Source organism: Anopheles merus, chromosome 3L, assembly GCF_017562075.2.
Source record: "Anopheles merus strain MAF chromosome 3L, AmerM5.1, whole genome shotgun sequence".
NCBI classification, from domain to species: domain Eukaryota; kingdom Metazoa; phylum Arthropoda; class Insecta; order Diptera; family Culicidae; genus Anopheles; species Anopheles merus.
Window position 1 is genome coordinate 17,509,581 of NC_054085.1, and position 24,930 is coordinate 17,534,510.

The following is a 24,930-nucleotide window of genomic DNA, read 5'->3' on the forward strand; positions in this document are numbered from 1 at the left end:
CTTTTTGTGTGTGTTTTTTAACTTAGAATGAAAATATTGTGCAAATAAAAAAAAGTCAAAAGTGTAAGATATTGAAAGAAAATCTTGAGTTTGAGCCTAGCTTGGTAAGTAATTTCAAGGTAAAAGCTCCCATGATTTGGGTGTATTATAAATTTATATGTGGTTCCAGTGAGATTCAAACCTTCGACGATGTCTATGACAGTCCAAGTGTTACGCACGACACTATGAAGTCGCTATCTCGCTGGCTGGTTAAAAGTCTATTTAAGAGATTGAAATGATTGACCAGTGATTGATACTGATCATCAGCAACATGACAGTTGATAAAAGTAGGACAAATTATTAAATGGCATAAAAGTTGCAAGTTTCAGTTAATTGAAATAAAATGAAACAAAAAATACGGAAAAATACGAAATGTAGTAGTACTGAGCTGAAAGACAACTTTTTTGAAAGTAATTTTATCAAACGTAGATGACACATGAATAGCAAAAATAACTAGCATTTCCGATTTATTGTAAAAACTCATTGACCTATGAAAAAGAACTGAGATTATTCATATCTCACATTTAATGCTGATACGAATGTATACCTTACGGTAGCTAATAAGTCTTTTTCTCCACAAAAACTAGCTTATTCACACTAGGGAATGAAAACTATTTTGCCGTAAAGCATTCCATCCGCCACAAATAGCTCCATCAATCCACCGCCCGTACGCATTACAAACGGCTTACCTTCGGCAGGGCTTAAGCTGTCACCATACGCCTGAACACACGTTCAAAAAACCAGTAGCCGTGTATATCAATAAACTTCGCCAACGACTTTACAACGTTTCAATTTACACTGCCGATAATCCGGACGATTGCTTCGAATCAACCATCCACGCGGTCAGCATAAAGCATCTCCGCGTCCTTCGTGCACAAACCGTTTCAAGGTTCAGCTGAGCTCGCTAGCTAGGGGGAGGGGAGGGGGGGGGAATTATTCCGCTCCATAGGAATGAAGTCACGGGTTGTTTTTTGCTCGAAAACATCTCCGCCTAGAGATCAAACCGTACCGGCCCGGTAAATGTTATTTCGCTTCCTCGGCCAGCGGCTCACAGAGCCATCCAAGATTTGAAATCATTCATGTGTTGGGTCGTGTCGCGAACAAACCTTCTTTTTCTCATTCGCTCAATTCCCTCCACCGGTGTGACGCGTTTGTGACGGCTTATGAATGAATTTGTAAAGCAAATTATAGAATCAATAAAAATATTACCTCAATATGATCTTCAATACTGGTAGCACTGTTGACTGTCCTCCGGCATCGACGATTGATCGTCAAGTTTTTGCTCCCTCTCTCTCTCAATACTCTTCCTCTTTCGCTACTGGCTATTCTCGATGGACGATTGCGTCGAGGAGGCAGGAATCACCCCGCTCAAAAGACAATCGCCACAAACAAACGCTTTTAGAGCTCGAGGTATCGGACTGGAAAGATGATTTTACAATCCTTCCAATCGACCGCTCCCGCCGTTACGCTACCGTCCCGGTCCCAGGTGGGTGCCCAGGTCGGATTCCATTGAACCCTGAACGGTTGGGTTCATTTAGCAGAACTTGTAAAAACGTTGAACAGTGGTGGACGGATGTTTTTCCACATCACAAAATTAAAATGCAAGATTGTGCTAGTAATTTTCGCAATTTTCTAAAAAAAACCCTGTCTGGATGTTTGATTCTTAAATCATACTGATGGGTTTTTTTATTTTTAAGTTTAAAATGCAAATGTAAATTCATCCACAAAATCTCTTTTTTTTGTTTCAACTAGAGTTCTAAAATCATAATTCTTTTTCTAAGCTATTAATTCTGAAAAGGCTATTTATAATTCTTAAAGAGAAGTTGAATATGAACCAATATTTTAAACAGCAAGGATCCTTCTAAACCAAATCATAAAAACTTTGTACAAAATAAAAACAATTTTCATACAGCTTTACTCCGAACAAGTTGCGCCATCAATAGACTTTACCTCTTTATTTTGCGTATTTGGCATAAAAAAACTGACGTCGTTAGACCTGTTTGGCATTAAACTATGAAAAGCATAGCGTTGTTGGCACATTTAATGTTGATAAGGTTAAGTTCGTCGGTTTTATTGTAATTTATTTCCCAAATTTCACTTTTACGGTAATAGCTATATGAGCATAACTACAGTATTTATTTATCAGTTATTGAAACTGATTTAGAAACATGCTACTAATATACCTACTCATATTCCTATTGATTGTTGCCTTTATTCCGTACCGTACTGTACGTCGATCTACGAGCTAAGACGGCAGACGGACATCTCAGCAGGGCATCGATTTCACACGCGTCTAAAAACCGAAGCAACCAAAAAAAACAACAAGCTGTCGACAACGCTGAAACGCTACCATGCTTACCGGTTGCCGGTTTTTTTTTTTTTCACCCGTTGCACCACCATTGTACCATTGTCCCAGACCCCCCGGGCTAGCCTTAGCCCGCCTGCACTTTGAACATCTTAATCCATTTCACATCTCAAATATTTGCTTCTGCGTCTGCGGCGGCTACCGGCCCGGACCGGACCCCGAACCCCTGCGGGTGTTCTGTGATCTTTTGCGGCCAAGCGAAAGCGCGAGGCGAGGTCCGTCCGGTGCCCTTCGGTCGATTAATAAATCCATCAAGAACTATTAACTAAAAAGCTCATAAAAAGGTGTTAATTTTTTAATGAATTCTATTCACTATCGGATGTCGCTGCCTACCTACCTCTGCCGGTGGGGCGTACGGGATTCGGGACGGTGGAAGGAAATGCAAACTCTTCTGCCGCAGGTTGGTTGATGGAATGATGGAAAGTTTAACAGCAATGTACTCTGGCACATGCAGGCCCGGCGGGCACTCGGGTGGGAGCGGATCTTCAAAGCCTTGAAGATAAATTGCCCGCAAAACGCTCAACAATCGGTACCGCCACCGGATCCATTTGCTTTCCGCCCAACAAACTAGGCGAGAGTGTGCAAATGAGTTTTTAGTTCCGGTGGGCCTAATTACTCCACCAACTATGAAGCAGGCCGCAAAGGCCCGGCCGCCGATGGTGTTAGTTTTTCGGCAAACATTTGCATATCTTTCCAACCATTTCCTCCATTTTGGCCAGGTGCCATTAAACCGTACGCTGAAAAATTGGCTTCCCCTGCACAGACCTTCACCACTGCCGCTGTTTGATTTACGGTGCGCACTTAATTATTCCATCAGTCCACAAGTGTTACAGTACATTTTGACGACGTGTCTCCTGCGAGCAGAGCGCCCAAGAAAAGTTTCTGTGTGTGTGTATGGAAACGCTTACACCCGGAATAACACTCTCGATGCGACTAATTTATTTCATTTCCACTCGATTTAGACGCTCCCTGGCGTGGCCCGGCGCTCTGCTCAACCGAAAGGATTAGTAGTATACTGTACGGTTCGTTTTACGATTCCGTACCAACACGGTATGGTAACGATCAAATCTAATTTCCCATCTCCATCCCACGACCCCACGTCTCGTTTACAGATGAAACCCGCCACCAACCAAAAAAAGGGTGTCAACATGCCGGCACCGATCTCTCCTTTCGGTGGGGTATATAGACACTCCTTCCCCCCAAATGCGGCTGACACACGATATCGCTTCAAAGGACCTCTTAACGGCACTCTCTGGCACACTAACACCCCTCTGGTGTGTGCGCTAGTGGGAGGAGGGACATTTATTTACATTAGCCAGCTTTTCCACCCGGTTGCTGCCACGCTGCGACCGCCCAGCGTGCCCTGGGCATGATCAATTCTTCTCGATCCTCTCTCTCTTTCGCCATTGCCGGGCGGCCGCGGAAGACGTCCAATAAAATCTCCTCGTCCATTACAAAGCGCTCCGGTTTCCTCCGGTCTTCGGGAAAATTGTTTACAAGCCTGTCAAAAATTGTAGAAAAGCCACAAAGAAAGAGAGAGCATGAGACCGGCGCGGAGCGGACACGAGATAACGAAAGCCAGGAAATGGATCATTGTTGTTTCGCTAAAAAGAATAATAAATACCGTTCGATCGATGCGAGGAACAACACAAGTTCCGGTTTCCGGACTCGGGCGGGTTGCTGTGGCTTTTTGTAGTTTGCACCGCTGTTAAAAGGTTCAGTCCGGAACCCGCTCGCACACTGAGTTCTGGCATCTTTATTACGACCTAATGTATTGTGTGGCGATCGTAAAACTTTAATGGTAGGTTTTTTTTTTCGCCGAACGGATTCACGTGCAGTGAAGACGCGATTGCAGTTCTTCGCTGTGGTGTGTCGGTACGGCGCGTAATGCGGAACCGAATTCAAAGCAGCCCCGTTTAGAAAGCTTCGTACAACAATACCGCGTAATGGTGTAAAAATTCCTCACACTATCAGACGAAACTAATAAACTAAGCTGTAAATCAATCACACGCCACAATGATGGTGCTGCCACTTCTTTCAGCCCTCAGCCTGGCTCGCAGGAGCTTCCAGGAGCCCAAAAATCTATTACAAATATCTTCGTTCCAATTACGCCGACCCGATTGCCGATAATTGTGCATAATGGAGCAAATGAAGTGATTTATAAGTGATTTTTTCGCACCACAATCTAGCCGTTTCTTCGGCAATTCACCCCGTACCGAACAGGGACAGGACAAGGTCTAGCCAGTTTTGTAGTAAATAAATTCTTGCCACTTTTCTCCGGCAAGCACGAGGGACGGACTTAGCCGGCCGCTAAAAACGGTAAGGAAACAGCTCGCACGGCACCGGCTTGGCTGTTTGGTTGCGTTTTGCCTATCACAGTCTCGCGCTACAAAACGCAGACCCGATTGTAGCCCGGGGAAAGGGAGCGCTACGCGGTGCAGCTGCAGGGTGAACACCGGGCGGCAATAAATAACCGTGCACGCTAAAATATTCATTGGCCTCTAATTTAAGAGTAATTTATTGATTATTCAAAATGATTCTTATTGATTCTTTGGTGCGTCTGCGAAACGAATTATCTCCCAGTCGACTTTACGCCAAGGTGGATGCAGAGCCTGTTCAGCCCATGTACGGTAGCTTGTAATGCGCCCAGCGTTGGAACATCCTTGTTGTGATAATAAACCAACAACGAACAGCGAAGGGGGAAAAAGTGCCACGTTTCAAGTGTTCGCATTGAATCTTCCGGGGGTAATAAAAATGCAATTGAAGGTACTGTGTAACTGTAGTAAGTACTGGTAGCTGGTAGCTCGTTAGCTGGCGGAATTAACGATGCTGATAATGGCAGTATTAGTGATACCTATTGTAGGGATTAAATTATCATAAATATCTATGAAAACTTTTGCTACAAACTGCTAGAAACAATAATTTAATGATATAATTATGCAAGTGTCTTAGATATTCAATAATATTATAGCAAGCATTATATACTCTCATCTTTTCAGTAACGATATATAAAACATTTGCTAAATAATAGGCATTAATCAAGTTAATTTTTTTCAATACATACCAGGTAGAATAAACTATAATACAGCATTTTTCCGTTGAAAGAGTAATAATGGTTAAAGCTGCCGATAGATTCGAACGCATGACTTGTGTGTATTACACTGACTGCTTGGCACCATGCCATAAATCCTTTGAAAATAATGAGCGATAAATAGAGGGCATTAATTGCTCGAAAACACGAGACATAAATTAGATATGTATAACTTATAGAGAACTTACATTAGAACAAAGTTTGGATACATTTAATCGAAAAAAAATGTAAAAATCAATTCTAAATAATACTTAATAATCTTCAGAAACAGCACTGAAACGTGCACCAAACAAACATATCTATTAATTAGGAATATTGTGTAATTATAGTATTTACTTTTCAGTATGTAACGCCATAAGAGCTACCTTAATAACTCCATAGATTCATAGATTTCTCTATTCCAAGTTTCGCTGTATATTATTTACTGATGCATTTCAAATAATCATAAAGGAATATTCATGTATCTCTCCAATATTCAGAAATGGATGCTACATTCTTTCTGCTTTTCAATCCAAATAAAGATCATCCCAGCTCGGCAGGGAAACTAAACTGTAAATCAACATTCCAGCGAGTGAGCCACGTATATTAAAAAGAGCGTCCTTCTACCTCCCGATAATATCCAATGCTACCCATCGCAGCATAAATCATGTAATCTTGTTTTCGATGTCAATTCGCCACGCAGTTCAACGCGGCACAACGAGACTGACGTGGACAGGTAAGAAGCAGCTCAAAACACACCAGAACAACTACAAAAACCAGCACGACATCAACTGACATGACACATTTCATCCGTCCCGTCGCGAAACGTGGTACAGTTTGTCAGCCCATCCCATCTGCTCCGCCGGCAATGTCATTGGCACCGCCAGCGTCCAGCGAGCGCATCGCCACAAGACAATGGGTAGTAATTTGGCTAAAAGCATTTCATTAACCCTCAGCCAAAGGACCAAACCCGCCCAGGTCGAGGTGAAGCAGGAGTAGAATTTCACTCGAACCGGGTTGGAAAAGAAATCACGGCCCCACCACGCCTGTGGTGTGTCCTTGTACGCAGAGGCGGAGACATGGGAGCATCGTTTCTTTCACAAGGGCGTTTTCGATCGTAATTGCCCGATTAATCACCATTACACCTTCAATAAGTCGTGAGATTTAATAAGTCAACTTGCTGAGGCTATTGTTTTAAAAGACGGCGAAATGCAACCGACCGACCGACTTCGATAACCCAGAGGGAGAGGGCCTTAGATAGCGGCCAACAGTCGGTAGGCTAAGGTGCAAGAAATTATCTTTGAATATTATTATTGTTTCAATGCTGATCGGGAGGCTGCTGAGGGCAATGGATAGTGGTCAGATGTAGCATTTAAGTGGACAGAGTCAAAGTGGTCTTAAATATAATCATATTCAAACTAACAGCGAGGGTCTGATGCCAATGTCTGAGGATATTAGACCAATATCTGGATGATATGATGATGGGTGTACTAAAATGTCAAAATTTTACATATCAATATCCATTAGTAGTTCAGATTGCATTTGTTCACATTTTTGTGTAAAGACAGTTTAAGATTAAACTCAAAATAGAAATTTAAATGGAAAATAAAGCTCAATATAACAAAGAACTCAAGCAATGTCTATATCAAACTATAACATTAACCCACTATCCTGCACGAGCTCTAAAGCTGGGGAATTCAACGCCTGTCTTCATGGCAAGTATCCACACTCACAGCATCATCCCAAACGTGAACCCCTTTTAAGGATAACCGCGATTCCGACGATTCCGACAACTACCGCTTACAACGCAGAAACATCCGCATCCGTCCACAGCATGCGCTCCGGGAACGCGTAAATTCCCCCGCCTGAGTGCATCCACCACCACCACCACCACCACCGCAGGTATTCAAAAACAATAAAAGCGAAGAAATTTTAATATTCAATTTATTCATTGCTTTTATTGTGCCAAATCGCAAACACCTCCCCGGCCCGAGTCCCGGCGCGGGCTGATGCACGCGCGAACAGAGTGGCACGAATACAGTACACTACGGGAGCGCTGCTACCCGTGACGTTCTCCGTACAGTTTTGGGAGAGCGTTTTGCAGAGCTCGGCAAAACGCGAGTAGGAGTGATGCTGGAAATGGTTCGCTTTTAGTCGGCTTTCCGCCGCGATTACGACTTACAATTGGCAACGGATTTGAAAGGGTGCGAACTTACTTCACCTCAGTTCGCGCTACTGTATCGAGCTGATGCCCTTTTATTGCACGATTTTGGTAAGGATCTTGGTGTTGGAGTTGGCAAAGTGATTTTGAAAGGAGTGCTGCAGATTATTATTGCAATCGTTTTGGAGCAGATTTTGAAGAATTTAAAATAAATAAGGCAGGAATCAATTATTCAAATTTTGTTTAAGATGTTTAATGTTCCAAGATTTTTTGTTGACTTTATTCATTGATTTCGAATATATTGATCAATTTTAAATTCTGATTGTATAGTTTGTTTTAATTATCTTATTCACGCGACAGCAACCTCAAAAACACATTCCAGAACTGTCCAACATTTGTTAGATATAGTTTAATACCTTTCGACCCAAACAAAATTTCAACCTTAAGCCTTCTCAAACTCAAACTTCTCCAACTTTAGCGACTAACTTTTTCTACCTTAACCTCCATCCTCCGAAACTTCTGGATGGTGAAGTCATGCGAGCACGAAACCCAGCATGCGACACACTGTCTGCCGACAGTAGAAACTCCAGCGGCGGAAATATTCCTTTTCCTGTTCTGCACCTCCAACGAACACTTTCCAAACATTTCCTCCCATTCCAGCACACCACCCATGGCGGCACACAGAGAGACACACCGAGCGTACCACGGTTGTGGTACATATGTTTTCCAACACTTTACGTGTCTTGCGGCAAGTCAGGAAGGAAAAGGGGTAGCTTCTTTTACGCTATCGGCAAAAATCGGCCCCACTTTCCCGGCCCCGGTTGCCCGCAGTCCCGATACTCGGAACCGTTTAAAAAGTTTCCCGACCGTTTGCGACCGCTAGGAAAGGGTGCACGGTGCGGACGGAGCTGGCGGCGACCGGCGGCGATTGGCAGAAGTATTTTGCCAATGCAATATTTATACACGTTTATATATTGTCGAATGAATGAATCCATTCAATGCAAATGATATTGTTACTGCATCCGATGACCCGACCATCGCAGCTCACATGGCTGTTGCCATGGGTGACTTTCTTGTTGCGGCAAAAGCCCGGGAGCTCTACACAGCGGCGGAGCAGCGGAGTGTTTCTCCATCGCTTTGCATCTTTGGCTTTGGCAGATGGGGCGCAGCTTCCTGTGCGCTCGAAACGCGCGGAACAGTGACGTTGAATGTCGTGAACGGCATTTTACGGCAAACAGTCGGTCAGTCAAACGTGCAACGGGAGGAGAGGGAGAGGGTGGAGGTTAATCACAACGGCAAACAACATACATCTTGCGACAGTACGCAGTACGAGCAACACGAGCGCAACTGTGCGCAGCGCAGTTCATGACTTGCGGATGCGCTTTAGAGGACGCGTGAATTCGCGCAAAGTGTTTAGCCGTTTGTTACGCAAATGCTGTAAAAATAAGCAAACACATACACGCAAACAAACAAACAAATCAGGTGTGTGTGTGTGTGTGTTATTCAACCCTCCGATTTTTCGCATCTTTTAAATACTTTCAAATATATTGCTTAATTTCGTTGCTTGCATTCTCTGTTGGTTTTTTTTTCTATTTTCAAAAGAATTTTTTTCACACTTTTCTCACCCCGGATACACGCTTGACGCAGTTGAGACAAGCGCTTAATTAATTTCCACCTTCCTTGCGACAGGACATCGTGTTTCTGTTTTTTTCTCCATTCCTCTGCAAGACAACGTGGCAATACAAAAAAAAAATAGCCCCGGACCAATTCCGTACCGAAAAAGAAACCGATATCCGGCCGAGGGGTAAAGGACACACGAAGCAACAACCGAAATATAAAAAAAAATCGGCGCTGATTTGTGTGTGAGTGGCGCTACTCGACGAAACAAACCCAAATTCTTGCTTCCTTCACCCGAACGCCCAATTCGGAATGCCGCGCTTATTAAATGTACTTTTTTTCACACCCATTTTCACTCCCCCGTTTCCTGCGTCCTGAGCCGCACAGGCACACAGGCGGCAAAGGAAAACTCAACCGGAAAAAAGGCAAGGCCTGACATGGCGGAGAAGGAGTGGGGGAGGCCACGCGGATTTAAACTTGTCACATAATTTAATTAAGGAACAGTTTAAAACAACTTGAGATTCTTGTGCTTGTGCTAGTGCATACTTTTTTATGTCTTTTCTTTAACAAAAAAAATTGCCACGAGCGCGAGAAGGTAAACGATCGGGAGCGATTTCAAGAGAAAGTAATTAAATGATAAGATGCTTGTCGGGTGGAGCGCTCGAGCCTCGAGTGCTCGAGTGGCGGCAAGCTTTTGATGATTGCACGATGGCAAAGTTATCTTTTTTCCTTCCTCGCAATGTTTTAATTTTGAGCGATGATCCTTCAAAGAAATAATTAGTATTTAGTCTGACACGAATGACGAAAAAATGTGCTCAGTCTGCTTGCCGTTTTGTTGGATATTTACACTTACCAAATCCCAGTATTAAATTCAGTGCAGTTTGTGTAAGATAAAGCTCGCACCTAAAGGGCCTGCAGCGTAGAGAAACATTGATTTAATTAAGGCAAATAATTGTTGGCTCTAGAAGGCTTTTTTTGAGTCGTCTGGATGGAGTTTCAAATAACAAAATTGTTTGTAAAATTACCGTAGCACTTAAGTGTTCCATTAAAAACCAATATACTTTGTAGACTGCAGAGAGCCACCCCAAATAGCCAGAATTGCTTAAGCAGCTCATTTTGGCACGCTAAAGATCGCTGCTCTAATTCGCCTTTTGCAGTAGTTAAACAGCAGCAAAGTTCCAGGTGGTCCTTCTAAATAGCGCCTAAGCAGCTTCATTACGCTACGGTAGCGGGGATTATTTTTCTTTGTGTTTTATTTTCAAGCAAGCGTCATCGATGAAATAAACAACAGGATTTGTTTTGTTTGTGTGCATATGTATATTTTTAAATCCTTTATATTCATAAATTACACGAAATGTACCACAATTTACTGTGCAATCACAATCATAATTCCCTCAAAATCCCTTCGTCAAAGAACTAATCTAACTTGTGCAGCAGTAATGAGATGATTGACGGCGTCAGACTTTGACAATTTGACAAGAGCCACCTTGTACCGATGGCATACATTAAAAAGCTATAAAGTTCCACCAAGTTCGGTACGCTTTCTTAACAAGCCTTCAAGTTCCATAAAAAAGCGCCACAGGTGCCGTCTAAGTACCGTCTATCTCTTAAGCAGCCACAAAGTAAGACATCGGCAAGATTGTTTTTTAAACAGCCTCATATCAGCTATAGAGCTCGAGCTGATTATTTGGGACGAATCCGTTGTTTTTATTTTATTTTATTACGCTTTCTTCTGTTATAGCACACATTAATGGATCAAAGCTCTGCCTGTTTAAACACAACAAACATTCATTACACGGTAATGCAATCATCACCTACCAGCTACCAGCTAAGGCAAGCTGGCCATTTTCAGTTAATTAAATCTTTCTCACGCAATCTTACGCACAGCAGCTCCATGGCCACAGGATCAGGAAGTGAGACTTTGCCACACTGAGTTGTACTTCACACACTTTGAAGCCAGAAGTGCCAGCAGACGGGCAGAAGAAGCAAAAAAAGCGAAATGATGTGTTCTTTTATTTTTGCCTCAGGCAGAAAGGAGAAAAAATCAGATAAAAAGAAGTCATGCATCACAGATTAGCACGGTAACGCTTCGTTTGACTGAGCCACCCCGGGCGCAGCAGAACCAGACGACACCTCAGCAGCACGCGGTGGAAACGCGCGTCTGTCAGATGTTGACCCTCCATAATTGGATTAAGTGAACGTGACAAGTCAAGATCGAGTCGCATCGCATTTTGAGCTCCTGTTTTACCAAGAAAGTTACGGAAATTAGTTCAATTTCAGAGTGATTTTTCGAAGCAAAAGATACTGTGGATTTAATGCATTAAAATAACTCACAAATAAAGCAATAAGCTAACCACTAGGAAAATCTATTAATAACATTCCCAGCCCTTACTTTTGTCATTATGCAAATCTGCATCGCGTCCTCGTCCCTACCATCACCCAAAGCTATCACACTTGCACGGCAAAATGATACATTCAGCGTGCCCGTTTTGCAAATATTTTAATATTTGCGAAAAACTCCCGACCAGTCGGCCGACCGCCGATCGACTCCGCCCCTGATGTGTGTGTTTGTCCCGCCGTGTCGCTTTGGCTAATATTAATTTTAATGTTTTAATATTCTTGCCGCTTTGGCGAACCGTGGTACGTGGTTTTGCGAAAATGGCAGGACTCCCTACCACCAGCCAGGCACATGTACACTAAATGAAAAACGACCTACGCCAAAACATACGCCAAACACGCCCCGAACGCCATGGGAAAAATGTGCACAGATACACAGATACGCTCGCTTACACCGCTTGGCCTACCACGACCATGAAGACAGGGACAGACGATAAGCATCTTTCCGCCAGGACGAATCCAGCCGGCCGGGAATAGGGAGAAATGGGGTTGAATTTTTATTGATGTTGGTACCCCTGCTGCATGGTATATTACAATATCGCCGACTGTGCTAGATCACATCCTCTACCAGCAAACCCCGCGCGCTGTTGTGCATCACTTTGAACCCCGTTACAGGACACCAACCCCGGACACGACCGTTCGCTCACTGTAGCAAGCCTATGTTTCGCCGCTCTTGACTGTATCTATTCAGCTTAAAGTGCGAGGCAAAACATTTAGAGAGACGACACGCACACACACAGCGGAGAAGGGAAGGCGATTTTTCCGACCTGCTGAAAGAGATGAAACGCTAACACGGTTTACGCTAACGCTGCGTACTAATTGGCTTCTTCAGCGCGCGATGCGGCCGCTTGCAGGTGAATTGAGATTGGCCTAATTTTGTGCCGGTCGCTCTTCAGTCTTCAGCTCATGTTGTTTTTCCTATTTCACTGTTGTAAGCGAATTGTAGAAACGATTTCACTTGAAATGGGAGGATTTAAAATTGTTTAAATGAAAACAAAGCATTTGAAATTCAAAAACAGTAAGTTTACACATCTAAGGCAACTCCATTGTATTCTTTAATAGAATATATTCATTTAAAGTACGATTGTGTTTGTTTGTTGTACTGTGTTTTTGTCATTATTTTCATTGTTTCAACTCAACAACCTAATTGTTAATGTTTAACTTGATGCATAAGTCTCCTCTTTTGCTACTGTTTTTGCTTTGTTTGTGTTTTCATAAGCCTTTTTGCGTTTCATTCTAGTACTTTTTTTTATTATTATTTGTTTCCTTTTAATTGTATTCCTTCGTTTCATTTTAGCTTTAGTTTATTCATCATTAATATTTGAATCGTGGTTTGGTTTCTTTTACCTTAGTTTAGTTTTTCTTTATAAGTTTGAAACATTTACTTAAAAATTACAGTCGCAATGCGTACTTACAATATATTGAAAGCAATTATTTATTTGACCAAAACTGTATGTTTTATTGTGCTTGATGATTTTGTTATTTTGTGTACAATTGATTGGTATTCAATGTTTTTCCCTAGCTTTTTATTTGTTTTACTCTGAGTGTTTTTTTGTTAAGTTCATTACGTGGAGTAATACTATTGACTTAAGAGCTTTACCTGTTGATATTGTATTTTTTGTTGGTTTGTTTTATGATTAAACGCATTTAAATTTTGTTTATTTTCTTGACCAATCATGCCAACTTTTTCTGTTTCAAGGCATATAAGAAACACTATACTTATTGTTTATTTAATTATGTACTTCCTTTTGGCTTTCAGGTTAATTTCTTGTGCAGTTTGCTAATCTCTACGATACTGAAGTTTACAGGGTTTCCCACGATTTATTGGTTGGTTCCCATCAATTTTTGGTGTGTTCCCATATTTTTTTGGTGCGTTCCCACGATTTTTTGGCCGTTTCCCAGAGTTTTTTGGTCCAATTGTATTGATATCCAATCGTAAAATACCAATAAATTATGGGAACAAACCAAAAAATCATGGGAACTGACCAATAAATCGTGGGAAACCCTGTATCTGTGTCTCATATCATATCTGATTTTTCTTAATCGGGTTTTGAAACTACATTCCAAAAAAACTACCACTTTTGTTTGTGGCATATGATACACACTCTTGTACGGTAGCTTCACAGTTTAACAAAAAAAAACGTGGTTCCAACAAAAATAAATCATACAATATCCAAATTCTGCCATAAAAAAAGCAAATTCCAACCTGGCTCCCATAATTCATAAATAACTCACCCGATGGTGTAGAAACAATGTAAAACCGAACGCACTGGCACACAGAAAAATACATTCTTTTACACCGGCTCAGTTAATGCCGGGCGTAGTCAGTTCGGCGATCGCCAGGCCGCTAAAAACTTATGCTAATATTTGCCCGAAATCAACCATCACTCTCCTCCAGGCCTGGTCACTTCTCGTCCGCTGTGCGTGGAACTTCATTTTTATGATATTAAATCGGTGTGTGTGTGTGTGTATGAAAAAAATATTACACATTAATTAACAATTTTTGGGGTTGTGGTGTGTTGAGTGAGGCACCAGACAGATACACATCATCGATCCAGCACAGGGAGGAGGCTGGAGGGAAACCCGCCCCGAACGCGCCCCGATGATGAACAACCGGCACAAAAACACCTCCTGTCACGGGACAGCTTCGGTACCGGGGCACGGGGCAGTTGTAAGACAACAACGCACGCACCATCGATGTTCGGTTGACCGATGACGACCAACGAGATGAAGCACCAAACCAAACGGTAGCGCTGATGCTGCTGCTGTGCAGAGTGCAGAGTATTGATTTAATGTAAATAAAGATGTCAAACTGTGGTAATAAGATTGATGACGAAATGATAGCCACCGAGGGGATGAGGTTGTTCTTGCTTTTGTTATTGTTGGCGGTGGTTGGTGGACTTCGGACAGCGTCCAGCAACGTCCCGGTTATAAGCGGGATTTGTGCTGGTGTAGTGTGGACAGAACAGCCGCCAGAAATAATCCAATAATCAAACAAACATTTCGCCAAAATTTGTCATCGTGAAGCTCTGATTTGTTGAGATTTAAAGGGAGATTTATGAATTGCTCCAATAATTTGGGATTTTGTAGCAAAAACAGTTAAACAACTCTCCAAAAAATGGCAATAGTTCCTCAAAGTCTCTTCATTCGCTAGACTTTAGCCATAACAACCCGTAAATAATATCCCAAAATGTTCACTATTTCGTCCACTATTTCGTGCTCGATCAACGTTTGCACCGCACTATGTACATGAAGAATAGGTTGTGTGAGTTTGTGTATCTGCTGCTGAGGAGAACACAGTTGACACTGAAGCTTATACTGGTCACTGTTTTATGTTGACCGAACTGGGGACGGGAAATTATTCATCCCGATCCCGATCCCGTCCGAGCATATTGTCCGTGTAGTGTGCCTTTTCCCATCCCTGTTATTGTTGTTGTTGTTGTGGACCAGCGTGGTCACACTATCCCACCCCACCCAGCGGGAGCGGACAGTCGCGGCACTGGGACCTGGACCGTGCCCGACACACTATACTGACACTCTCTGCCGGACCGTCCATAATGTATGCATACTTGATTAGGATAAATATATTTACAAATTTTCACTTTGCCATCGAGTGCCCCCGGGGAAGCAGCATTGGCTGCTGCTTGCCGTATTGAGAGTATTTGCAAGTGCCAAATACGTCGGCACCAGCTGTTGTTGGCGGCAGTTATGTGCAGTTGCAGACCGGTAGCGTAAAACCATCGATGGCCCGCAAAAGCGTTTGGAGGAAACGGCCCGTGTGCTCTAAGCCGTGCTTTGAGCCCGGGCGAGAGAGAGAGAGTTTGTGAATATTTGTCATACTTAACATTGCATTATACTTGCGTGGCCATGTGTACCGAGTGAACCCGACCGAAGGTTTGCGCTGTATATTGTCCGGTCGAGGGTGTGTGATGCACACTCACACACACACACACCCACATACACTGTATCTAGCATGTCGAGAAATTGGGGTTTTTTTTTGAATAATTAGCTAGCACCATCTTTGGGTTGGGCGGCGTGAGTCAGCCTCCCACTCGCCCCAAACAATCATCATCATCATAAACAATCGAAGGCGCGCCACTAATATTGTTCGGCGACAGCTTTTCCGAAACTTCTGCCGTGCTGGCCCACCTAATGACTCTCCGGTTTGATGTGCTGGATGTACTAATTAATGATGCAAAGTTGTGATTTTTCCACCAAACGAGAGAGCCTTGCGGTGCGGTTGAGCAAGATCATCAACCAAGACTGCCGAAGGGATAGACCCGGTCGGATGGGATTTTTCGGATGGGAGGACATGCCGAGATGATGAAGTCGAAGAAGTGTATGTGCATTAAGAGTTATTTAAGCGTTGTATAAGAGCTTTTTTTGGCGGTGTAAAAACTATCCCATTTCAAAACAGTCTATCGAGCTGTGACTATGACTTAGAAAAGCTCTTATTAACCCGAACCGTTAAATGCAATATCAGCATAAAGCTTGGGAATTATTTTCACACACACACACACACACACACACACACCGCAACGCACACCATGATTGACAGAGCCCATGAATTTATTACATTTCAATTGAGCCGTGAAACTGCTGCTCATGGCGGCTGTTTAACAAACAGCAACAAATAAACAACGATCGTCGCTATGGCAACCGCGGGGTGTGTGTACTCGAGAGCGAGAGAATGAGAGAGAGAGAGAGATAGAGCGGAGAACCAGAAAGGATCTACGCGGGTTTGCACAACAAAAGCGAACAAAAAAAAAGTCGCTTTTTGTTAACAATTTCAAGCAAATCGTGTTCAAGCTGGTTTACGGTTTTCTCCATTCCTCTTTGTTCCGTCATTACGCGGGTTGAAAGAAGAAGAAAAACAAAAAGACCCCGGCTAGGCTCCTCCCACTTTGTGTCCCGGGTTGCACGGGTTGCGCACTATGCATCGCGGCGGACAGATAAATTATTTAAAAATGCAAAGCATCCCTGTAAAAAGCTCTCCTGCTCTCGCTCACTCACTCGTACGCTTGCAGTAACGCACCGCTTCGCACCGTGGAACTTTATTTGCTGCTATGTGGAAGGAATATAATACAAGCTAATAAAGAACGGTTTAGCTATTGCAGCCCTCCCTCTGCAAGGGGGTTTTACTTATCATTTGAACGGTTTATTCGATCGATTTCATTGTGATTATTCGGCTACGGGGTATTTTTTCCCGCTATCGATCCATTTTCCGGCAACAACAGCAAAAAAAACAAAGGAGAAAAACAGGATACAGTTCACCGTCTGCACCAACCTACCCCGGCCATACCGACCTTGAGGCAAACGACACAATTAAGCTATAAATTATACCAACCCGTGCCCCAGAGTACCTCTTTTTGCATAAGCCAAATGACCAAATGCGCTTGTACGAGCGCTGTTGCAACTGTAGTTTGCAAATTTCATTTTCCCTTTTTTTTTTGTAGCTCAACCCTATACAGCGGAGACAAAAAAAAATGTGAACAAGTCAGCATGACCGGACACGATCGATTGCGTCTGGCAGAAGAAATAATTTATTCACACTCTCCGCACACTATAGTGTGGTCTGAAATGTACCTCACGCGGCGGTTTTGTCGGTGTCAATAAATTTATAATTAATAACGCTTTACAGCAGCACAGCCACCGCCACCATCCTGGGTTGACCTGCTCCGTGCTTGTCACACTTTGGGACGACTACTTTAACAGCGAAATGTAACAACCACACACACACACGTAAGCATACACAAAAAATATTGAGCAAATAAAAATCATTATGTTTGTGCATAATCGTTCATCATTCGTGGTGGCGGTGAAAGCTGGCCGTATCGACTTTTTTTCCTACTGTTGGAAGTTCGTCATCAATAATGAAGCACACTAAAACCAAACTGTAAATTGCAATCGATGGTTTGTGATTGAGTTTTGATTGCAAAAAGATTTCAAAAAAATTAAATCCAATTTCTGATTCGTATTGCTGTTTACAGGAATGGAAATTTCGTTATTGTTGAGTAAAAACACATTCTGCTTCTTCTTTGGATAGTTAAGTGGGCTTGGCTTTCAGTGCATTATTGTTATCATAGCAGGATAGTCACTCCTACACGTGGGTTCATGGTCTATTGGGGGCTTGAATCCATGGCGGGCATGTTGTTAAGTCGTACAACCGGTCCAATACTTTAGGGTATTTTTAATGATGAGATTTGTTTTAGTGTCTCTGTCCTATGCAAAATTGGTTTAAAATACAATATGGTGACCCCAAATCTCACTGATCAAGAGAAATACGGTAGAATTCATATTTATATGAACTAGGCAGACTGGATATGTCCTATGCCTTTTACCAAATACCTCTAATTGCATGCTGGCTTTGGTAACATAGGATACTAAGCAAATTGGCTAGTACTAGAAACTATCACACATTTATGCACATTTATATATTTGGCTCCTTACGTGAAACTCTTCGAACACTTTAGAATTTGACTCTTTCGGTCGCAAAGTTTACCGACCGTTAGCTTACTACAAAGTTGTCTAAAACCAATCCTTTTCCCGAACCATTTTCTGCCAATCCGTTGTTTTCCGGCCATAATCAACCACTATGCTAGCTACGTGGTCACTTAGGGCCTCAAGATAGTAAGGAACCTCGATAAAGACCTATTTGCCAGCTTACAATCAAATTTGTTATCTTAATATTTCTCGAATTGAAAATTCATTCGTCAATTTTCCCACTGCATGCGTCAGTAGAGCCTGTATTCAGGTGACAGCTTAGAGGACTCTACTCAGATTAATCTGGCACTGCCTTGGGGGTATCTTTACTCTAAGTGTTTCAGGAATACGGCCCGTTCAATGGTTGCTCAATAGATTCCGCTTTTACTGGTCATTATATTGCTGTACTTTTCATCTAATTTGATTATCCATAGAAAAAAACTAAAGCTCCATACCTTCATTGGTTGGCTCAATTGATGACGTATTACAACTCGTCATTATATTGCTGTCCTTTTCTTGCAATATTTTTCGACAAGTTTCATCTAATCATGACCTATATAGCCTTCTAACTTTCCGAGCAAAAATCTATATGAATGGTCGTGTGGCCAAGATACGTGGGTATCAACACAAGTAACCATTACTCTAATCTCACTTGCTTCAGTGCTGGTGGTTTCCATTGGAGTTTATTATTTAAACAATCGTATCGCCGTTCCAGTTCTACCGATGCATAAACCATAAAACAGTACAGAGAGAATGGGAAAGAGAATGAGAAATCTCTCCTCCAAGCGAGAGAGGAGATGGTTGGGTATCCCACCAACAGATGGCGCCACCAGCTTTTTGCTAATTTAAGAATGCATGAGCCGGTTGCCGTCTGCTTAACGAAGTCTTTCTATATTCCGTTTAGATTGAAAGTTTGTGTCGTTTAGAACCCGTTCAGTGGCCGTTTAGTGAATTTGTTGCACTTGAGAAGTGATTTGTTTTTCCTTGAAACAATATGGCACTTTTAATTCATGTTATACGGGGTTTCGCACGATTTTTTGGTCAGTTCCCACGATTTTTTGGTGTGTTCCCATATATTTTTGGTTCGTTCCCATAATTTATTGGTACTTTCTGAAAAAATTCAATACAATTGAACCATAAGTTCTGGAAAATGGCCAAAAAATCGTGGAAACGCACCAAAAAACTATGGGAACCCACCAAAATTAATGGGAACCAACCAATAAAACGTGGGAAACCCTGTTAAATCTCTCCAAATGTGTTAACCACCAATTAAAAAACACACTGAGCCATTGATTTTGAATTTCCCTTCTAAAATTCCATCAAAACATTTCCACACACACAACGAAACGCGCTCCCGTTTTCGGAAAGCTTTCCTTTCGTTCGTTTTCTATCGTTCGTTCGTCGTATCGTTCGACGGTCGCAATACACACCTGCCCTTGTCCAGTTCGCATGTCCACCGGCAGCGCCCAGTGTGCGGGTACGGTTTGTTTTGATTAGTGCGCTTTGTTCGTCCGTTCTTCACAGTCAGCGAAACGCTGCTAAAAAGGAAAACACAAGAAACTAGTGAAAGTGGGTGTGTGATTTTGTAGTAACAATTCCTTTACTTTACCTGCAACCCTTCAAAGCTAACCCTTTGTGTGTCTCTTTTTTTAGGACAAAACAATGAAATTGTAAAGAGACAGACAGACACTGTTGTGCCAGCACGCGAACGGAAGGACATGAAACACGGCCACAGCATTGCATGGGTACAGGCAGGAGTGAGCAAATAGTTACAGTACAGCGGGATACGATACCGTGTGTGGCGGCAGCAAGCCCGAACTAACCCCACCAAATGGATGCGGCCAAACAGCGAGTGGGTGATGTGGTCGGTGCCGTAAAGGTAATGCGCAAACCCTTGCGCGGGTCCTGCCCCTAGCAGGAGGAGAGTGGTTTCGATGTGGCTTTCCCGTGTGCTTTGGATGTTTGTTGTCGGTGGAAGCAATCACTAACCTTCCTTCCCCATTCTTCCCCCCTAAATCGTTGTGGTGTGGTGTATCCCCTTCCTTTCATTCCCTTCCCCACTCCCTAGGTCTGTTTTACTAACCGGCGCAAATCTCTTATGTAATCAATGTAATCACGAATGGTGTGTTCTTACCGATCGTATCGTATATAGTCTGTGTCTACTTTTTTAACCCCTTCATTTGCTTGCACGCTGGAATGGTAACGCTACTAACGTTAGCTATCGATGTAACTGTATATAACAGCGGGACCACAGCCAAACACGCTTTCGTCTAATAACAACCAACAAAAAAACCGACTGATCGACGCTAGTGTGTGTAGGTGCTTTTTTGTGCATTTACTGTGCTGTTGCTGCCCAATTTTCTAAAAACCAAAAACAAACAAACAAAAAACCGTGTCCCGTTCCGTTTCTGCTATATTTCGTCCCGAATCCCAAGAATAACCTAAGCATGGCAACCGAAAGCGGTCTACGCGTGGTGCGCCAATACTCCGACGAGGGACGGACGCTAGCACTGCGAGTAAGGAACAACAGAAATGTCGACGATAGACACGTGTTTTACATTAAAACAATCCAACCTTTCTGGTTCTTTTACCCCCAGACCCTGAGCGAAGCAAACAGTGAGGCAGGGACGGTGGTGCGTAACGCGTGGAGCAGCTTCATCCAGCTGGTGCAGCGCTTGAAGACGTCGGCCCGGGAGGTGCTGGACCCGTCGGTGCTGTACGAAGAGCTGCGCATATTTTTCCGCGATGAAAGTAAGTAATCGTAATGGCTTTAAAAATCGCACCAAAAACTCACTGTTTTCTCCGTTTTCCAGTCGCTCGAAATAACGCCTTCGCGATCCTGATCGGTCTCGGGTTCGGTACGACCGGCGGCTTCATGCTGGGCATGTGGCTGGCCCGACCCCACCTGCCCACGCCGATCATGAAATCGATCGCGTCCACCTCGTTCCGCGATCCGGACAATGTGGTCGTCTGCCAGACGGCGGTGCCACAGTTCCAGTCCGCCTCCGACATACTGGTGCGGGTGCGGGCCGCCTCCCTCAACCGGATCGATCGGCGCATCGCGTTCGGGTATGGGCGCACGCTGCGCCGCATGATACGCACCTACAACAGTACGTACGATCCGGAGCTGCCGCTCGTGCTGGGACGTTCCTGCGCCGGAATCGTAGAAGCGGTCGGTACCGCCTCGAAGAGCGGGCTAGAGATCGGGGACGAGGTGTGGCTCGCGACGCACTGGTACGAGCCGGGCGTGGCGTCCGAGTTTGTGGTCGTGCCGGAAACGCGCGTCTCGCGCAAACCGTTTCTGATTGGGTTCGAGGGTGCGGCCAGCCTGCCGTACAGTGGTTCGATCGCGCTTAACCTGCTGGACGAGCACAACCTGACCGAGCACACGTGCAAGGGGCGGCAGATTCTGGTGCAGGACGCCTGCTCGCCGGTCGGGTGCGTCATCACGCAGCTGGTGCACAAGTGGGGCGCCCACGTGACGGCCACCTGCCACACGCGCTCGGTGCCGGTGATTAACAATCTCGGTAAGTATAGGCCGAGTTTGGTGACGGTGGCCTCAGGGAAGGCAGAAGGTGGTAGTGGTAGAAGCTAATGTACTCTTGTTTCGATTTTCGTTTCGATTGCTCTGCAAGAGGAAAGAGGTAAATGGCCAGTTTTTTTTCTCTCTCTCTAACCTAAGCACGTTACCAGCAATTCCATGTTATGTCAGGGCCGAATGAAAGTGTTTTGAGTTTTTAGAATTTAATAATTTCCAAATTGTGCAGCCCTTGGATAACATTTAATTGCGAAAAGAAAAATCAACCTTAAAGCTGCTTGTAAAAACTCTTCTTATTGTGCTACTGATCCACAAACAAACGTCCCCATTTTTCCTCCCCCAAAATCCCACAGGTGCGGCAGACATCATCACCTTCGACAACGAGCACTTCCGGTCGAACTTTATCGACGTGAACGTGGAAAAGTCCAACTTTATCAACGAGCTGACGTCGCGGCCCAAGTTCCACTACATCTTTCTCACCACCCGGCTCGGGTACGATTACAAGTTTCTCGAAAAGTTCCTTACCAAAGACGGTGTGATAGTGGACGCGGTCGAGCCGGAACAGTCCACCGACGATTACGGCGTGGTCGGGCGCTTCTTTCTCGGCACGTACGTGCGGTGCCGGAAGGTGGCCGCGGTGCTGTTTCGCACCAGCGTCGACTGGGGCGGCACACACCTGTGCCATTTGGTGCTGGAACGGTTGGCCGGCTTCGTGAACGATGAAACGCTCAAAACGGTGGTCGATCGGGTAACGGTTTTTTTTTTTTTTGCTGGTGGTTTTGATTATTCGTCTTTGTCTTGAGCTTCTTTTTCCCCCCTGCTTTTAGGTCTACACACCGAACGAAGTGGAACGAGCGCTGGAACACATTTGCAGCGAGAAAAGCATCGGCAGTACGATCATCAGCTTCCGGTAGACGGAAGCGGAGTAGGCTACGATTAGCATCACCACTGCCCCGATTGCTTGCCCGACCACTGACTGAATAGGGAATATCTTGGCATGCTACGATGAAAGCCTTCATTTTTCTTCTTTTTTTCTACGAAACCGTTTTCTTCCCCACGCAACCGGCTGATTATACTTAGATAGATGTTTTGTTTGTTTGTTTGTTTGTTGTTTTTAAACTGATTAGGTCCAATTTTTTAGCCACGATTTTCTAATTACATATCTTCCGACCAGACCAGACTGGGCCCCCGTTTTTTGGCCATCGATTTTTCTCGCGGAAGGGGGGGGGGGCACCGCACGCACGGTCGGTTTTTTCGACAACGATTCGATAATCGAGAATAAAAAAAAGTAATAAACAAAGAGAAAGCGTGCAAAGACCAAGTCCAAGCGTTCGGAGTTTAGAATGTTATTTATACCGATTTAATACAAATCATCCACGTGTGTTGTAGTGTGTAAATGTGTGGAGGAAAATTGGAGGAAAATTGGGTTGCTTTTGCAGAAGCGAACCACCATCATCCAATCGACTTTTCCTTTTTCCGGCGAACGCTTTTCCACGCCCGACGATTATTCATCAACGGAATCTTTACACCGCGGCTAGCGGCGGCCGGCAGGATGATGTGCATCGTCATCTCCACCACCACCACCACTATCATTCCCATGCTCCCCATGCTCCTCAACATGCTGTGTGCCAAATTATTCCTCCTGCTTGTCGTCCTCCTCGTCGCCGCTACCCTCGAACTCGATATCCTTATCGTCCTTGTCGTCGGCACCGTCGTCGTCCATCTTGTACTTGATGCCCACCTCGTTGTCATCCTCCTCGTCGCCGGACACTTCGGCGTTCTCTGCCTCGGCCCGCTCCATCTTCCGTGCCAGATCTGCCTCATCGGTGGCGGTCACCACCTTCGGTGCCATCTGCACCTTGAACACACCGCCGAGCTTCTCGATCGTCTCTTTGATCACCTCAATTGCCGATTCGAGCGCCTTCAGTCCGTCCGCCTTTTCCGGCGTGGATGTGGTCATTACTAAAAGGGGGGAAAGAAAACGTGAGCAACATCGTGTGATTGATTTTTCCGCCACACACACACACATACCGTAGAGCGGGGGAGCGATGAGGTTAATCTTAATCGGCAGCTCTTCCGTGGACAGTGCCAGCCCGGCACGGAGCGCCGTCTTGACGGCATCGATACCCTCGTACCCGTAGCAGGCGCACTCGATGTCGGCCCGAATTTTCACCGCCTGCGACACGAGCTTGCGCTGGATGTTGCTGAGCAGCGATTCTTTCACCTCCGGCTCGAGGCCGCACTCGTCCAGCAGCGAAGGATCACTAGAAGAAAAAAAAATGGGAGGAGAACACCACCAACAGTCCGTTAGCTTAACCACGCACAACCGAAACGAACAGGAGGACACACATACACGGCACACTGCTTGAACACATCGAACGCGGTCACTTTGTAGTTGTGCTTCTCCTCGAAGTACCACGCCGTCTTCTCGTACAGCTCCTCCAGCTTCTGGTTGTCGAAGCCCATAATGTCGGCCACGTGGCGCAGGATCGAGTTGACCGCCTTCGCCTTGGAGAACCGCTCCGTACACTTCTCCACGTCCTCGGGCGAGACGCGCCGCTTGGACAGATCGATGTAGCCCTTGTTTTTGTCGACGCGGATCACCACCACCGGTTCCGTTTTGCCGACGCGGATCAGTTTGTTGATCGAGCGGATGCGCCGGCGGGACAGCTCGGACAGCAGTATCATGCCCTCGATGTTGTTGTACTCGAGCAGGTAGACGTACGCGCCCATCTCGGCGATCGAGCGCACGTTCACCATCACCACATCCTCCACCTCCGGGTACTTTTGTTTGTAAAACCGACACGATAACGTCATGTTGCTGCCGTTGCTTGCAAGTCCTGCAAATAGAAATCGTTTCGAACTGTTAGTGGTTCATGTTTTTCTTGTGTTTCACTCGTTGGCAGATTTTTTTTTTTGTATTCCGGCGCACTCCGCGTATGGAATGCCGGTCAGTTAGCTACACAGCTACAGTGGTATTGGTAGGCGGCGCAGCCAGCATTCAGCGCCCGCAACCCTTCGCACAGGACGGTGTCGGTCGTGGCCGAAACAATGAAATTCAAAGGGCTGGCGGCTTAAAAACGACACTCTTGCATTTGCCCGAAGGTTCACGGTCGTGTTTCACTTGGTTTTAGCGAAAAATACTCACTTTTTACCACGAAAAACTGTGTTAAAAGAGCTGATGCAATTTCACATGTGGCAAACGCCTTGGATGACAGTGACAGAGGGAGAGAAAACAACCAGTGTGGCCAGATTATTTT

At 44.5% G+C, this 24,930-nt stretch overlaps 2 protein-coding genes across 7 annotated transcripts; one reads left to right on the plus strand and one right to left on the minus strand.

The window, feature by feature from the left end:
• Window positions 1-19,591: 19,591 nt before the first annotated feature.
• On the plus strand, window positions 19,592-22,991 carry LOC121599513 (reticulon-4-interacting protein 1, mitochondrial-like). Of its 6 annotated transcripts, none has more exons than XM_041927379.1 (8): window positions 19,592-19,701; window positions 19,786-20,011; window positions 20,568-20,648; window positions 20,730-20,883; window positions 20,946-21,659; window positions 21,768-21,776; window positions 22,024-22,418; window positions 22,498-22,991. In XM_041927379.1, exons 2-8 carry the CDS (start codon window positions 19,964-19,966, stop codon window positions 22,582-22,584), a joined length of 1,488 nt encoding a protein of 495 aa, XP_041783313.1. In that variant the 5' UTR covers window positions 19,592-19,701; window positions 19,786-19,963; the 3' UTR covers window positions 22,585-22,991. The 6 variants fall into 6 exon arrangements, with proteins under 6 accessions (XP_041783313.1, XP_041783315.1, XP_041783316.1 ...); XM_041927381.1 differs by having other exon boundaries at window positions 19,594-19,705; window positions 20,351-20,648; XM_041927382.1 differs by having other exon boundaries at window positions 19,594-19,705; window positions 20,376-20,648.
• A 9-nt stretch (window positions 22,992-23,000) lies between these two features.
• On the minus strand, window positions 23,001-24,930 carry LOC121599514 (eukaryotic translation initiation factor 2 subunit 1). Its single transcript, XM_041927384.1, has 4 exons — window positions 24,819-24,930; window positions 24,024-24,510; window positions 23,702-23,934; window positions 23,001-23,632 (listed from the first exon to the last, which is right to left on the minus strand). The coding sequence occupies exons 2-4, from the start codon at window positions 24,485-24,487 to the stop codon at window positions 23,304-23,306; spliced, it is 1,026 nt and encodes a 341-aa protein (XP_041783318.1). The 5' UTR covers window positions 24,488-24,510; window positions 24,819-24,930; the 3' UTR covers window positions 23,001-23,303.